General features: G+C 48.4%; 1 protein-coding gene across 1 annotated transcript in view; it reads left to right on the top strand.

Annotated features, from left to right (window-relative positions):
- The window catches only part of LOC122209465, a 107,466-nt gene extending 95,160 nt beyond the window's left edge, over nt 1-12,306 (top strand). The window contains exons 5-9 of the mRNA XM_042921334.1: nt 7,401-7,532; nt 7,738-7,930; nt 9,023-10,918; nt 11,024-11,402; nt 11,777-12,306. Of these exons, the coding sequence (XP_042777268.1) occupies nt 7,401-7,532; nt 7,738-7,930; nt 9,023-10,918; nt 11,024-11,402; nt 11,777-11,795 (2,619 nt within the window). The 3' untranslated portion in view covers nt 11,796-12,306. The remainder of the gene's footprint in view (nt 1-7,400; nt 7,533-7,737; nt 7,931-9,022; nt 10,919-11,023; nt 11,403-11,776) is intronic.
- The last annotated feature ends 5,542 nt before the right edge of the window (nt 12,307-17,848 follow it).

Below are 17,848 nucleotides of genomic sequence, written 5' to 3'. Positions count from 1 at the left end.
CCCAACACATGGGTGTGGCTGTGCTCCCCTTAACTAGGATGCATCAGGGAGTTCTCAAATAAGAGAGCTGAGTGTTATGGCAGAAGGGAGAAGGGGAGGGGAAAAAAGCAGAGAAGGGATGTGTTTTGCAGAGCCCAGAAACCAACAGTTCCAGCCAAGAAGATGCCCACCTAGGTGTCTCGCCTGAGAGCCTCTTAGGTGAGCCAGTTTGAGCCAGCCTGGAGCTGAGGACCCACGCAGAAGCCCCCCTGAGCTGACCCGAAGTGACCTTTAGCTCATCACAATACTGAGATCTCCAATGGGCAGTCTTCTGCCATTTTTTGAACACACGATGCGTGCACTAGCATGTTGACGTGCTAGGCATGTGCCATTGAACCAACGGTGCCTCTCCAAGCTCCCTAACCCTAACCCCTAATGCACTGAAGAAGGGATTCCTGTAACCCCACAGGGAGACATTATTTTGAGAGCTATCGCTCTGTCTCCTTACTTGTCAAGTAATGAAAGCTCTTGGCTTTCAACACTTTCTTGGATTGTGTTCCATTTGACATATGTGAGGCGGCGAACCTCCTGAGTTCAGTTACGTTCCTGTAAAGCTGAAGGGGTTCAGAACAAGTGTCCCCAAAATGTGCCGCTGTGGCATGTGGACTATTTTGAGATGAAGGCGACCAAGACCCAGAAGTTTCTAGAAAAACTTTCACCTCGGCCTGCCTACAAGACTTTAGATAGAGGTCCTGGTCCAGAAAGAGAACTGTCACCAGAGACAACTACCAAAAATATGGACCAGGTGTGGTAAGGGGGGGGGGGGGGGGGGGGCGGTGCTCAGCAGGGCCTGGAGATCAAAGTCCTCTCTGTGCCCCACTGCTTCTATATGGCCCAGCAAACATTTGTTTACCAAACATTTACTCTTCTTCACCTCCTGTGAGTTGTCTCTCTCTCCTTGAAAGTCCCAGATCCTGACCCCTTCTGCTCAACTCTGGATGGCATAAAAGCCTCAAATGCCTGATCGTCTGTCTAGTCTTAAGGAACCCCAGAATTAAATTTGTTTTTCTCCTGTTAATGTGTCATATGTTAATTTGATTATTTGAACAAAGAATCAAGAAGGGTAGAGAAAAAAATGTTTCCTCCCCAACAAAACTTGATTGGTGGACACCGAAATCTGAACGTCATATAATTTTCACATGTCTTGAAATGGTATTCTTTTATTTTTTCAACCCTTAAAAAATGTAAGAAACATTCCTGGCTCCTAGGCCATACAAAAACAGGTAGCGTTGTTGAAATCAACAACACAAGAAACAGGCGCCGGTGAGGATGTAGAGAAAAAAGAACCCTCGGGCACTGCTGGTGAGAATGCAAGCTGGTGCAGCCACTGTGGAAAACAGTACGGAGGTTCCTCAAAACGTTCAGAAGAGAACTACCTTACAATCCAGCAATCGCACTACTGGGTATTTATCCAAAGAACACAAGAACACTAAGTCAAAGGGATATATACACCCCTATATGTATAGCCACATTATTTACAATAGCCAAGGTATAGAGGCAGCCCAAGTGCCCACTGACTGATGAACGGATCAAGAAGATGTAGGTGTATATACGTGTGTGTGTGTGTGTGTGTGTGTGTGTAATGGGATATTATCCAGTCATAAAAAAGAATGAAATCTTGTCATCTGCAATAACATGGATGGAGCCAGAGAGTATAATGCTAACCAAAATAAGTCAGTCAGGAAGAGACAATTGCCATATGATTTCACTCATATGTGGAATTTAAGAAACAAAACAAAGCAGCAAAAGGGGGAAAAGAGAGAGAGAGACAAACCAAAAAACAGATTCTTAATTAGAGATGACAAATACCAGAGGGGAAGTGGGGGGAAGGATGGCGGAAGTAGGTGATGGGGACTAAGGAGGGCACCTGTTGTGATGAGCACAGGGTGATGTATGGAAGTGTTGAAGCCCTTTACTGTATATCTGAAACCAGTATCACTGTGTATGGTAACTACCTGAAATTAAAACAAATAAAAAAATAAATAGATGAATGATAAAAGCCAAGGGTACAGCTGGTTTCAAATTTTAAATAAAAACCTCTGTAATTAAAAATATATATATTCTCTCCCCCTCCGCAATTTCCATTGATGGAGTATATTTCCCAGCTCCTTCGATGTTTCCTTTGGACGATGAGATGTCAGCAAACATGACGGATGTAAACAAAAATAGGAAACTGTGATTTATAATAAGAAATACATATCTTGGTCTTCATCCCCATTTCTGGCACAGAGCTCCTAAAACCCTTGGAATTTCCTACGTGATTAGAGAAATGAAGCCTTCTTTTGTTATTCATAACAAGTCCCTTTCAACCACACCGGAGTTTATGGAAATGAGGTGGCTTTCAGAAAGCCTCCAAGGAAGGGAGCCCGTTGCCAGGGGGATCAAGCAGATTATAAAGTTAGAACTTTCAGCCCCAACCCCACAACCTCCAGAGAGGGGGAGGTTGAACCAACGGCACGGTGGGATGGTGGGAGGCACTGCAGAGGCCAAGGGCAGGCTACCCCAAGATGAGTCACCTTGGCGTGCAGACTGTTTTGACCTGAAAGCAATCAAGACCCTACAGGCTCAGGAGAAATTTTCTGTCCCTCCCTTAACTACACAGAAAAATCTAAACTAGGGGTCTTTCTGAGAATCACGGTTATTAACAGAGATAAATTTTATCCGAGTGACCCATCCGTATGGCAGGGCAAAGATCTAATTTCCCAAACATCTGCCCTTTGAATTGCCCTGGTAACTGCATTCCTTCCAGCTGAAATTGCAGACCCCCACCCTTTCTCTTTAGTTCAAGATGACCTATACACCTCATTCCACCTGTCTTCGGAATTGCCATGTCTGTGTGGATTCCCCACACATATGCTATTAAGCTTTATTTTCTCCTGTTATTCTGTCTCACGTCAACTTGATTCTTAGTCCAGCTAGAAGGACCTAGAAGGGGACAGGAAATTCTTGCTCCCCACAAATCCTTAAGCCGTGGGATCTAAGGCTATCTCCAGGCCGATAGTGTGAGAATCGAGTTAAATCTTTGGACCTCCAGTCAAGGTGTGCGGGGAACTAGAGAACTGCTTGGTGGGACTGACAAAACCTCCCAGAAAAGGTCCGAACGGCACTGGCACGGTTCTGCCGTCACCTGAGGGGGCTTCCCATGGGTAGCTGCTGACACTTGGCCTGGGCCCCGGAGTGATGACACATGAAGCAGACCTAAGCCCAAGTGTCAGCCACAAGCCAGGCCCAGCTAGACCAGCCCCCCAGCCTGAAGCCCAGTCACCCAATCAAGTTCACCAACCCCTAGCCAGACCTGCAGATGCCTGAGAAACGAACACTCACTGTTAAGTGCCACTGAGGCTCTGAAGCTGATTACTACTCGGGAAATGCTGACTGATACAGGCAACATCATCATTTGTAAACTATTATCTCTGCCAGGCATTCGTTTTATTATTGGGCATCACATAGATTGCTTTATCTTATTTTTTCTTAACTTTTTTAACGTTTTTATTTATTTTTTTTTTTTATTTAAAAATTTTTTTTTTCAACGTTTTTTATTTATTTTTGGGACAGAGAGAGACAGAGCATGAAGGGGGGTAGGGGCAGAGAGAGAGGGAGACACAGAATCGGAAACAGGCTCCAGGCTCCGAGCCATCAGCCCAGAGCCTGACGTGGGGCTCGAACTCACGGACCGCGAGATCGTGACCTGGCTGAAGTCGGACGCTTAACCGACTGCGCCACCCAGGCGCCCCATATTTATTTTTGACAGAGAGACAGAGAGAGCGTGAGCAGGGGCAGGGCAGAGAGAGAGAGGGAGACACGGAATCCGAAGCAGGCTCCAGGTTCCAAGCCGTCAGCACAGAGCCTGACGCTGGGCTCCAACTCACGAACCGCAAGATCATGACCTGAGCCCAAGTCAGATGCTTAACAGACTGAGCCTCCCAGGCGCCCCTACTTCATCTTATTGAATCTTCACTTCAAGAGACGAGTATTATTATCTTCCCATGTTATAAATCAAGAAACTGAGGCTCAGAAGTTTCCAAGAGGCTTGAAGAACCAGGAGACAAACCCAGGTGTATGTGGCCCCAAAGCTACTGTCTTTTCTGTTATGGTCACAAACAGCAGTAGTGCTGCTCACTTGCAACCCACTTGCAGCCTCCCCCTCGGAGGCTTTTTGCATCTGAAAAACCCAGGTAACAAACAGGGCAAACTCCAAAGAGTTCCTTTGGGGACTAATGAGAAAATGTCTATAAACCATTAATTTCGCCACGTGGCACACAGTAAGTGATAAATGGAGTCACTGTTGTTATGCTGAAAATATTATCCATAGGAATATTGTGGTCTGTAAGTATTGTCTACACTGCTTCCTCTCCCTGCAATATCCTTCCTCCTCCACATTCTTGAGGGGAATAACCCATTACTTGCCCTTCCAGTTTCAACTCCCCTGAGCTCTCCTGGCCTCCTGGACTGATCACCTCACAACTCTTTTTCCCCATCGCACTTGTAGGAGATTCTTCCCAACACGAACCAACTCTGACACCAACTTAGTGCAGAGCAATTCATTCCAATTCTGACACTAACTCCAGATCCCACGAGTTAAAAGGGCTCCATCCCAGAAGACTGCCCCCATTTCAGATGTTGAGTCACAAGTCCTGGGCCGCTTGTCCTTTGGACCAACCAGCTATAAATCAGAGCTTCCCAGGACTCCCTCCTCAGGTTTGGTAATTTGGTAGAATGGCTCTCAGAACTCGGGAAAACACCTTACTTATGTTTACCAGTTGTGATAAAGGATACAACTCACGCACAGCCAAGTGGAGGGGACGCACAGGGCAAGGTATGGGAGATGTATGCATAGAGCTCCCATGCCTTCTCTGGGTGTGTCACCTTCCTGGCATTTGGAAGTGTTCACCAGCCCGGAAGCTTCCTGAAATTCATTTTTCAAGAGCTTTTCTAGAGCTCAGTCTCAGCTCAGCCTCCCCTCCCCAGGGTTTGGTGGGTGGGGTTGAAAGTCCCCATCTTCTAACTGCTTGCTCTCTCTGGTGACCAGCCCCATCCTGAGGGGATCTAGGGGCCCCATCCTGAGGCAATCTAGGGGCCGCATCCTAAATTACCTCATTAGCATAACCTCAGGTATGATGGCAAAGAGCTCCTTATAAATAACAGGACATTCCGATCACTCAGGAAAGTCCAAGGGTTTTAGGAATTCTGTGTCAGCAACCAGGAACAAAATCCAAATACTGTATATTTCTTATTCTTCCACCACATGGCTCTCTGTTTCTCTTACCCCTGGCTTTTGAATGCCCAAGGGATGAGTCTAGTCACTTGGAATTCCCACTGCTTGGCACATGGTTAAAATCAATACACAATTGCTGGTTTTATTAATCCTCCCATTATGGTTGTTCTTTTATTAGGAGTATAATGTCTACCTCATCATTCAGTGACATGAGCTCTGTGAAGTTATTTAGTAGAGGATTTAATGAGTATTGCTCAATACTTTTTCCACGGAAGTCCAGAGAAGGCTGGCTACCCACTGTCTGTCTTGGCCAAAGCACCCTAACTCTTTAGAACAGAACTCAGATTTCTTGACTCTGGAACACTGATTTCATCTCATCCTCAAAGACACCCAAAGAACCTTTCGGCATACTGGTAACTGAGACAAAAGAATTTCCAAGCCTAGAGCCAGATCCCAACTCTGGCTTCTTGACTCCCTTTTTCATACCATCTTCCCAGGTCATCCTTTCCCCATGGCTGCATAAAATAGATGGAATCAAATGGACCCCATGATACCCACTGCTTCTCTCCACTAGGGCCGGGAGCAGCCCAGCTGTACAGCACCAGCTGAAGACAGACCATGGTCAGAGGGCTAGGCTTCTCCTACCTCCGAATGAATGAATGAATGAATGAATGAATGAATGAATGACGTTTTTAAAAAAAAGTCACCCAAGTTCACAGAGAGACTTTACAGTGACTTTGAAGTTGCAAGAGTAACTTTACAGTGAAAAACCTGACAAATACTGAGAGACTAAGAGAAAAATTACCAGGTGTACTCACAACTGCAAAGAAAAGAACCCCCCCCCCCTCCCTCCCCGCCATTCACAGAACCAGCCAGGGTGTGCCCGGTTGTGGTCTGACCTAAAGGCGGGAACCAATCAAGTTCTGCTGAGTGGTTTGAAAAAAGGCGGGAACCAATCAAGTTCTGCTGAGTGTTCAAATTTAAATGTCAACCAATAACAGCTCTGTAACCGCAAAAAAAATCCCTAACTTGTTTGCGCCTGTCTATAAAAGAAGCTGTAAGATCCTCGCTCGGGGCCTCTTAGCGTCACCGGCAACGAGTGCGTGGAGGACCGGGTTCGAACCTGCAATAAACGACCCTTGCCGCTTGGCTTTGACTCTGGACCCTGGTGGATTGTTTTGGGGGGTCTCTCGAATAGGGGCATACCATTTGGGGGCTTGCCCGGGATCCCCCCAAACCCACCAGACCCCAAGTCAACGGGTCGTCCCTGAGACCGATCGGTAAGTGAGCCGGCTCTGTCCATTTCTGTCTGTCTGTTCGTTTCTGGCTCTCCCGCGCGGGATCTGTATCGGTGACTGACACGGCCCTGGCGGATGCGCTATAGGGCAGTCGGTCGGGTCCAGTAGGAGACGTCCACTGGCACCCGTCTGGGGCACCTTTTTGGGCCCATCGGAATTTTTCTGTTCGGGTGGCAGACACCCAAAACGCGCTAGCGATCTAAGTGTTGTGTTCTCTATTCTATAACCTTTAAGTGTTAAACTCCTTCTCTTTCACAGGTGACCTGGCCTGGCCCAGCCAGAAATCCTCATAACTTTACTGTTTCTCCTTTTAATCCTTTCCTCCACCTCCAGGATACAGATGGGCCAATCTCAAAGCACTCCTCTTTCTCTCCTCGTTGCTAACTTCAGGGATGTTAGAACCAGAGGACAGAATTTGAGTTTAGGCATCTGGCGGGGAAAATTAATAGCCCTCTGCCGCTCCGAATGGCCAACCTTCAGCGTTGGATGGCCAACCGAAGGAACTTTCTGCTTCCCTATAATTGCTAAGGTGAAATCAAAGATTTTTCTACCGGGTTGCGAGGGACACCCAGATCAGATTCCCTACATTCTTGTATGGCGTAATTTAGTGGAAAATCCACCCCCTTGGTTGGCCCCCTTCCTATCCTCGGGAACGTGTACGGTCCTTGCCATGCGGCCTGCAGATCCCCCAAAATCAAGGACGCCAGCCGCGCCCTTGTATCCCATATTGCCCAATAGTCAGGACCTACTATCCCTAGACCCTCCACCCTATCATCCCCCTCCCCTCGTACCCCAGGCCCTGCCCACAGCAGCTGCCCCACCAGTCGCCCCGCTAGTTGCCCCCCCAGGGGAACCGGGAGGACGGGAAGCGGCAGCTGTGCCGGAACCAGGAGGACGGGAGGCAGCAGCCGCGCCGGGCCCCATTGAAAATGAAACCAACCGCGAGGGGCCAGCCGGCCGAACCCGCGGGCTCACCCAGCGTGAGCCAAACCCTCGCCTCCCCGACTCCACTGTGGCCCTACCCCTGCGGGAAATAGGATCCCCCGATGAAACAGGCAACCCCCGACTCCAGTATTGGCCCTTTTCCACCAGTGACCTTTACAACTGGAAAACACAGAACGCTCGATTCTCTGATAACCCTAAAGACCTAATAGCTCTCTAGACAGTGTCGTGTTCACCCACCAGCCCACCTGGGACGACTGTCAGCAGCTTCTCCGCATCCTGTTCACTACAGAGGAGCGAGAGAGGATCCAATTAGAAGCAAGAAAGCTGGCTCCCGGAGACGACGGTCGGCCGACATCTGACCCTGACCTCATTAATGCGGCTTTCCCCCTAACCAGACCTCCACAGGGCGAATGGGACTACAACACGGCAGAAGGTAGGGGAAGGCTACTCATTTATCGCCAGACTCTGATGGCGGGTCTCCAGGCTGCAGCTCGCAAGCCCACCAATTTGGCTAAGGTATATTCGGTCGTACAGGGAAAGGCAGAGAGTCCAGCTGCTTACTTAGAGAGATTAATGGAAGCCTTTAGGCAGTTTACCCCCATGGATCCAGAAGTCCCTGAGAACCAGGCTGCTGTCATTATGTCCTTTGTAAATCAAGCAGCTCCTGACATTAAGAAAAACTCCAAAGGCTGGAGGATTTAGAAGGTAAACAGATCCAGGATCTGCTCCGTATAGCACAACGGGTCTACAACAACAGGGACGCCCGAGAAGAGAGACAGATCAAGGCCACAGAGAAAATGACTAAAGTCCTGGCCGCTATAGTCCGGAAAGAACAGCCACCCCCAGAAGGCACTCAAACAACACGCCCTCCCAGGCGGCACTTAAAGATCAATGCGCCTATTGTAAAGAGAAAGGCCATTGGATACGAGAATGCCCCAAGAAGAAACAACCCCGCCCCAGCCAAGGACAATGGCAGCCTAAAATAGCCCCCATACTGTTTACCCAAGATACAGAATAGGGAGGACGGGGTTCGGATCCCCTCCCCGAACCTAGGGTAACGTTGCAAGTGGAGGGGACCCCGGTCCAGTTCCTAGTTGATACCGGGGCACAGCACTCAGTTCTGGTCAAGCCCCATGGAAAAGTATCTGAAAAATCATCTTGGGTACAAGGGGCCACCGGAATAAAGAAGTACCCCTGGACAACTCAGAGGACCGTGGACTTAGGAACTGGGAAGGTAACCCACTCCTTCCTGGTCATTCCCGACAGCCCCTGCCCCCTGTTGGGGAGGGATTTGCTTACCAAAATGGGGGCCCAAATTCATTTCCAACTGGGGGGCCCACAGTGACTGACTTCCACAACCAACCCATATCTGTACTCACTGTGAGACTAGAAAATGAATACAGGCTCCATCAGGAACCCACTCCTCTGGATCAGGGCATCAAGCCCTGGCTTCAACACTTCCCAGACGCGTGGGCAGAAACGGGTGGTATGGGGTTAGCAAAACATCGCCCAGCCCTATTTATAGAGGTCAAGCCCAGGACGGACCCCATCCGCGTGCGCCAATACCCTATGCCCATGGAAGCCAAAAATGGCATCACACCGCACATCCGCCGCCTCCTTGACTTCGGAGTCCTACGCACCTGCCACTCAGCATGGAATACCCCCCTGCTGCCCGTGCGCAAACCCAACAGCGGGGAATACAGACCAGTGCAGGACCTGAGAGAAGTCAATGAGCGGGTGATGGACATACATCCAACAGTTCCTAACCCCTATACTCTCCTGAGCGCCCTCAGCCCAGAAAAACAATGGTATACTGTTCTGGATCTAAAAGATGCTTTTTTCAGCCTACCACCAGCGCCTAAAAGTCAAGAGCTATTTGCATTCGAGTGGACAGATCCAGACAGGGGCATAAATGACCAGCTCACTTGGACCAGACTGCCACAAGGATTCAAGAACTCTCCGACCCTGTTCGACGAGGCTCTACACGAAGATTTAAGTGAGTACAGACAACAACACCCTAATATAACTCTCCTACAGTATGTTGATGATCTCTTAATAGCTGCTGAGACACCCGAAGCCTGCATCCAGGGAACCGAAGGTCTCCTGCGAACTCTGGGAACCTTAGGCTACCGCACCTCAGCAAAGAAGGCTCAGATCTGCAAGTTAGAGGTAACTTACCTGGGTTACTTACTGAGAGGGGGGCAACGCTGGCTAACGGATGCCCGGAAGGAGACTGTCCTTCGTATTCCCAGACCGCAGACACCACGACAGGTGAGGGAATTCCTAGGGTCGGCTGGGTTCTGCAGACTATGGATACCAGGGTTTGCTAAATTAGCAAAACCTTTATACCAGGCAACAAAAGATCAACAGCCCTTTAGTTGGACGGAAGAAGCCAAACAGGCCTTCCAACAAATTAAAATTGCTCTGCTATCAGCACCTGCCCTGGGACTCCCCGATGTCTCCAAACCCTTCCACCTATATGTAGATGAAAACCGGGGCATAGCCAAGGCGGTTCTAACCCAGCATTTGGGCCCTTGGCGCAGGCCAGTAGCCTATCTGTCTAAAAAGCTAGATCCAGTGGCCGCCGGATGGCCACCCTGTCTCCGGATGATTGCAGCCACTGCCCTAATGGTAAAGGATGCAGATAAGCCGACCATGGGCCACGAGCTACAAGTCACCACCCCGCATGCCATCGAGGGCATCCTCAGGCAGCCGCCTGACCGATGGCTGAGCAATGCCCGACTCACTCATTACCAGGGACTGCTGTTGAACCCCCTCAGGGTCATCTTCAACCCCCCAACGGCCCTGAACCCAGCATCACTGCTGCCAGACCCAGACATGGGAACCCCAGTTCATGACTGCGCCGACATACTGGCTCAAGTTTATGGGGTCCGGGAGGACTTGCAGGACCAACCATTATCGGATGCGGACGCCATCTGGTTTACCGACGGAAGCAGCTTCATTCACCAAGGACAAAGGTATGCGGGGGCGGCCGTAACTTCAGAAACCGAGGTGATTTGGGCAGAAGCCCTACCCCCCGGAACCTCAGCCCAGAAGGCTGAACTAATAGCCTTAACCCAGGCCCTAAAATTAGGGAGAGACCGCAAGCTAACCGTGTACACTGATAGCCGATATGCCTTTGCCACCGCTCATGTACATGGGGCGATACACAGAGAACGGGGGCTCCTCACAGCTGAAGGGAAAGACATCAAAAATAAAGAAGAGATTCTAGCCCTGCTAGCACCCTTATGGGAACCCAAAAAGCTAGCGATTGTGCATTGCCCAGGACACCAGAAGACAACCGACCCAGTTTCCCGGGGCAACAATTTGGCCGATCAGACTGCAAAAAACATAGCTCGGCCCCCAGCACAATTGCTGACCCTACAGCTGCCAGACCCCGGACCCCGGGAATTGCCCCCCAGCCCTGAGTATTCAGAAAGCGACATTCAATGGGTGAGTAAACTTCCCATGACCCGAATCAAAGATGGCTGGTGGAGAGACTCCAAAAGCAGCATTATACTCCCAGATAAACTAGGATGGCAAGTTCTAGAGCGGATCCATCGCAGCACCCACTTAGGTTCCCGGCGAATGTTGGACTTACTGAGACAGACTGGACTAAAAATCAGAAATGTCTCTGATAAGGTCGATCAAGTAGTCACTAAATGTACAGTGTGCCAACTCAACAATGCGAGTAGCAATCCTCAGACAACAGGGGTAAGACAAAGAGGGAGCAGACCGGGGACCTATTGGGAAGTAGATTTCACTGAGGTAAAACCAGGAAAATATGGATATAAGTATTTGCTAGTTTTTGTAGATACCTTTTCAGGATGGACTGAAGCCTTTCCAACCAAGAATGAAACGGCGCAGATTGTAGCCAAAAAGATCCTAGAAGAAATCCTGCCCAGGTATGGTTTTCCAGTAATGATAGGGTCAGACAATGGACCTGCATTTGTCTCTAAGGTAAGTCAGGGACTGGCTTCCATACTTGGGGCTGATTGGAAATTACATTGTGCATACCGACCCCAAAGCTCAGGACAGGCAGAGAGAATGAACAGAACATTAAAGGAGACCCTAACCAAATTGACCATGGAGACTGGCGCTAATTGGGTGGTCCTTCTCCCCTACGCTCTGTTCAGGGTGCGTAATTCCCCACACAAACTGGGACTCACACCCTATGAAATAATACATGGTAGACCACCCCCCATCATCCCTAACCTAAAAGATAACCTTGTCAAAGCTGAGAACGATAATAGTCCTGAATTCTTGTTCTCCCTACAAGCCTTGCAGAGGGTCCATGAAGATGTATGGCCCAAATTAAAGGAACTCTATGAGACTGGACCCCCGCCTATTCCACATCAATTCCGGCCAGGGGATTGGGTCCTCGTCAAACGTCATCGGCAGGGAACTCTGGAGCCCGGGTGGAAAGGACCCTTCCAGGTCATCCTGACAACGCCTACTGCCATCAAAGTAGACAGAATCGCCACCTGGATCCATTTCGCCCACGCCAAACCAGTGGACCCGTTCTCAGACCTCATCGGACCTTCAAAGACAACCTGGACTGTTGATCAGACTAAGGATAATCCTTTAAAATTGACCCTACGCCGCCAACGGACTGAGCCATAACTATGGTACTTGCCCTCCTCTTGACTGTTCTGCAAATTCTGTCTGTAAATCCAAACCCCCACAACCCCTATAATTTGACATGGGAAATTACTAATTTAGAGACTCATGAAGTCTACAACAAAACCCTAGGAACTGCCCCATTAAATACCTGGTGGCCAGATTTATATTTTAATTTAGAAAAAATTAGTCCATTAGAAGAAATGGAAGGACGTAAATGGAGGCAACTGCCAAGGAGGGTATCAATAAGTAGAAATGGATTTTATGCATGTCCGGGATTTAGGACGGGGGCAATGAGGCGCACACGTGGAGGGTTTGAAACCCTCTATTGCGCAGCCTGGAGTTGCATCACCTCCAATGATGGGGAACGGAAGTGGGAAGTAAAACCCCAATTTATTGAAATGTCCTATGTCCAACCATGTACCCGCACCAGGCATGATGAAAACTGTAACCTTATTCGTGTAAGATTTACAGAGGAGGGGAAAAAGGACAGGCGGTGGGTCTCAGGACTCACTTGGGGACTCTACTTATATCAATATCCCCTCTTTGGGACTGCCATTCAAATAAAATTAAAAGTCTCCCCTCTTGTACAACCAGTGGGGCCAAATCAGGTATTAGAAAAAAAAAGAGACGAGCCTATCCCCAGGCAGATCCCCAGCAGGACTCCCCGTCCTTATCCCAGGAGTAAAAGCACAAGCTGTCCAAGAAAATCAGAACCCAGAAGGCATAGACTCCCTATGGAAATTGCTAACAGCAGCATATGAGGCCTTAAACCGATCGGACCCTGAGGCAACAAGGGCCTGCTGGCTACGTTATGATATAAAACCCCCCTTCTACAAAGCCATAGGTCTAGCTGCCCCTTTTTCACACTCAGGAGAAGAGTCGCCAGCAGCTTGCAAGTGGAATCGAAAGGGCCCCGGCCTCACACTGCAAGCGGTCACTGGCAATGGGACTTGTATAGGAAAGGTCCCCTCTAGCCATATCCAGCTCTGTGCCCCGACTAATTACTCTATGGATGAATCTAAATGGATAATTCCAGCTCCTGACAGTTGGTGGATTTGTTCTAAGACAGGGCTCACCCCATGTGTTAGCAGAGATGTTTTTAATTCGTCACCCGAATATTGTATCATGGTATTAATATTTCCAAAGGTTATTTACCACCGAGAAAATGTTGTATATGATCTGTGGACAGAAGGGACGGAAGCAAGAGAGTCAATAAGAACAAAACGGGAACCCTTTACGGCCATAACCTTGGCCACTTTATTTGGCCTCAGTATCATAGGGGCAGGAACAGGGATCTCATCACTAGCTATCCAGCACCGAGGGTTCAATAGCCTAAGGGCAGCCATTGCTGAGGATATAGCCAGACTTGAGGACTCAATCTCGCACCTCGAAAAATCTCTGACCTCCCTTTCTGAAGTAGTCCTACAGAACCGAAGGGGGCTAGATCTAGTCTTCCTCCAACAGGGAGGTTTATGTGCAGCCTTAAGAGAAGAATGTTGTTTTTATGCTGACCACACCGGAGTAGTCCGAGAGTCCATGGCTAAAGTTAGAGAAGGCCTGGCCAAACGGAGGCGTGAACGAGAACAACAACAAGGCTGGTTTGAGTCTTGGTTCAATCAGTCCCCATGGCTAGCTACCCTGCTTTCTGCTCTAGCTGGGCCCCTTATACTCCTCCTTCTCCTCACCTTCGGGCCTTATATTATTAATAAACTAGTTGCCTTTATCAAAGACCGAGTTAACACGATCCAACTGATGGTCCTTAGGACCCAATACCAACCTATCATTACCGAAACATTTGAGTCAGACACATAAGATCCAAGATTGGCTCTTAAGGCACCGAAGAAAGGGGGGAATGAGAGAATAAGAGAAAAATTACCAGGTGTACTCACAACTGCAAAGAAAAGACCTCCCCCCCCGCCCCCCCACCCCCCCCACCCCCGTTGTTCCCAGAACCAGCCAGGGCGTGCCCAGTTGTGGTCTGACCTAAAGGCAGGAACCAATCAAGTTCTGCTGAGTGGTTTGAAAAAAAGGCGGGAACCAATCAAGTTCTGCTGAGTGTTCAAATTTAAATGTCAACCAATAACAGCTCTGTAACCGCAAAAAAAATCCCTAACTTGTTTGTGCCTGTCTATAAAAGAAGCTGTAAGATCCTCGCTCGGGGCCTCTTAGCGTCACCGGCAACGAGTGCGCGGAGGACCGGGTTCGAACCTGCAATAAACGACCCTTGCCGCTTGGCTTTGACTCTGGACTCTGGTGGATTGTTTTCGGGGGGGTCTCTCGAATCAGGGCATATCAACACTACACCAGGGTCAGCATCAACCGTGATGAGTCGTGATGGGATGAAAAATGGCAGTAGGGCGCCTGGCTGGCTCAGTCGGTAGAGTGTGCAGCTCTTTATCTCAGGGTTGTGAGTCTGAGCCCCAGAGTGGGTGTGGAGATTACTTCAAAATGAAATCTTTTGGGGGCACCTGGGTGGTTCAGTCATGATCTCACGATTCATGAGTTCAAGCCCAGCACCAGGCTCTGTGCTGACAGCTCCGAGCCTGGGCCTGCTCTGGATTCTGTGTCTCCTTCTCTCTCTGCCCCTCCCCTGCTCACACCCTGTCTCTCTCTCTCTCTCTCTCTCTCCCTCTCTCTCTCAAAAATAAATAAACCAAAAAAAAAAAATAAAAATAAATATAAAATTTAAAAAACAAAGAGAATCTAAGGAACTGTCACAGCCCAGAGAAGCCTAAAGAGACACGACAACCAGATATAATGTGGTATCTTGCATGGGTCCTGGAACAGAAAAGGGACATTAGGTAAAAACTAAGGAAATCTACATAAAGTATGGACTCCAATGAATAATGCTGCATCAATACTGGTTCATTAATCGAAATAAATGTGTTACACTAACACAAGGTACTGACTGGGAAAATTGAGCAGAGGCGTAGAGGCAGCTTTTAGACAACAGGCTTGAGCAATGGAAACTTGATCAAGACAAAAGGGCCCATGGCGACCCCCTGGTTGAATACAAACAGGCCCATCCGAGGACCCCCTCAAAGTATCCATGAGCCCTAGGTGACCAATGGGCTCCTTACAACCAGGCACAGTTACCAGAAAGGGAAAATTCCATAGTTGCCATACCTTCATGGGTAGGAAACCTGTCAAGAGCAGATTAAAAAAAGGGGAGGGGGGGGGCAGCCAGATATCTGAGACCGGATACTCCCCTTGCTTGCTTTTGGCTTCCGTAATCTTGCTTGCCACCCCCCACCCCCACCCCGGCATCCACCACTGCCTGCGTAGCACAACCGGTAAATCCTCCCCCCCACCGTTTTTTTCTTTGAGCCCCTGCAATACCACCCACAAAAGGAGGCCAGCACCAGGGCTGGGGGCTCAGCCTGTAGAGGTGACTCCATTGGGCCCCCACCGGTGCAAAATAAACAGTCTTTTCTGATTCCCTGAGTGCGTGTCGCTTGTCTCCTCCTGGCCGTCGAGTATTTGCTGGAACATCCTCACCTTCTCCCTTTAAAAACAGTTCCCACCATTGCCTCATAGCAGACAGCCTCTCCTCTGCTGTCCTGCCCGCCCGCCCACTCCCCTGCAGCGTATTCAGTAAACTTCTATCCTCCGTGAATCCTTTCAGGGCCCACACCACCAGCTTCCTCCCAATCGTCGCCCCGCTTTTGGCGGAAGCCATCTGAACGAGAGAGAGACGGACACCACACAAGGTATATGTGCACCGTCTGTATTAGCCTCACAATTTTTCTTTAAATCTAAAACTATTCTTAAAATGTTAAGTTTATTTTTTAATGACTATTTTTTAAATCTCTCAAAAATACCATATCGATCTAAAATATTCCTTAAAATATTTGTATTCAAGAAGGAGCTTCAGAACAGACCACATGAATAAAATATAATAAAAGCTGCAGAGGAATTGATTTCTCTAGAGAGTAAGAAAATAATAGCCAGGACCTGTTTTACGATACGAGGGATCAAAGAAAAGAACATGGTTAAGGAAGGGAAATTATTCTAACTGGTCTCCTCCTGCAGAAACCATAAATATAAAGATGAAATTGTGCTATGAATCTCTCTTTGAAAAAGAGGAGGTGATCAATAGCTTACATCTACTTTCACTGGCCTGCTGAGATGACACTCTTTCAAAAGGGGGAAAAATGAGCTGCCAATGAGAAATCATTCAGATGACTAAGAAAGACATTGCCTCAGTAACTTCTAAATGGAGTCTGTTAGCCCATGTATGTCGGTTTTTCTCCAGAAGATGGAGCTTTAATCTAAAGTATGGATGCAAGGCAAGTTGGCAAACAGAGCCCAGAAGGATAAAGTTCAAAGAAAATGCATAAAAATGCAGTCTATATCAAGGAGGGTTTCAAAAGGGTTTTAAATCTCCTTGGAGATGAGTTCATTTGACCCGATTCTCCTACCCGTTATAAACATCCATTGCTTCAACTGTTTTATCCAGGCAAAAGGGAACATTGCAGTGGGAGTCATAAAAATAATTATGTATCATCTTTTCCTATGGCATTTCTCTACCTTGAAGTCTAAAGGCTCAATATTAACTTGTTGTGCACTTTGTATGTTGAAGGAGGTGAATTTAAGTTCATTGTTATGGTAAACTTATGACACAGATACGCGTTTTCTCTTAAATATTCAGATGTAACATTCACCTCTCATGCTTTATTCTAAAACAGATCAATCCGATGGAGCCCGCAGCTCAGTCACATTTTTCTCATTTCTACCTTCATAGATAACACCCTAGGGAAGAATTCTGACTGGCATATGTTATGGACTGAATGTTTACGTCCCCCCAAAATGCACAGGTTGAGATCCTAACCCCCAAGAGTACGGTACAGGAGATAGGGCATTTGGGAAGTGATTAGGTCATGAGGGTGGAACCCTTATAAATGAGGGTTCCTTATGAATGAGGGCCCTTATGAAAAGAGCCCCAGAGAGCTCCCTTCTCTCTTCTGCCATGTGAGGACACAGCCATCTATGAACAAGGAAGCAAGACCTCACCAGACACCTAATATGCCAGCGCCTTAATCTTGGACTTCCCAGCCTCCTCCAGTCTGTGGCGCCTGGGAGTTCCCAGTCTTTGATTCTATCATAGCAACCTGGATGAAGTAAGACACATATCTTTATCCACTTGCTCATTTGGATTTATTGTAGTGACTGACCAGGGGGATGGTCCCATGAGGAGCCAGGACGGTTCATGTGCCTGTCCCCACGTGTAGCCAGCAACGTGGGATAATGTGACTGGCTACTGCCCACCTTCTTTGAGGCCAAGGAATCTGAACAAAACTCATATTCTGTCAGTTGGGAAGAGGAGAAGGCAAGAGATGTTTCCAGGCAATAAACAGTCTCCACCACATTCTACGTATCGGTTAGCAACTGCCCCACAACACACTACCCCAAAACCCGGTGACTTAAAACAACAGGCAGTCGCGTCTATACAGCTCGGCTGAGCGGTTCCGCTCATCTCAGCTGGGCTCACACATACATCAGTTAGGTGGCTCTGCTGATCTAGGCTGGGCGCTCACACGATGGGAAGTGGGCTGGCAAGACTGAGGTACCCTGACTCATTTCCCAACATGGTCTCATTCTCCAGCAGGCTAACTTGGGCTCGTTCACATGATGGGATCAGGGTTCCAAGGGAAACGGTAAAAGCCAAAAGGCCCTCTTGAGACCTCGCTCCAAAACCGGCATTCCCTCAGTTCTGCTGGAGGCCATT

This window comes from Panthera leo, chromosome E3 (assembly GCF_018350215.1).
Source record: "Panthera leo isolate Ple1 chromosome E3, P.leo_Ple1_pat1.1, whole genome shotgun sequence".
NCBI classification, from domain to species: Eukaryota; Metazoa; Chordata; class Mammalia; order Carnivora; family Felidae; genus Panthera; species Panthera leo.
The sequence above is the reverse complement of the archived record's forward strand: the minus strand, read 5'-3'. Positions and strand labels throughout refer to the sequence as shown.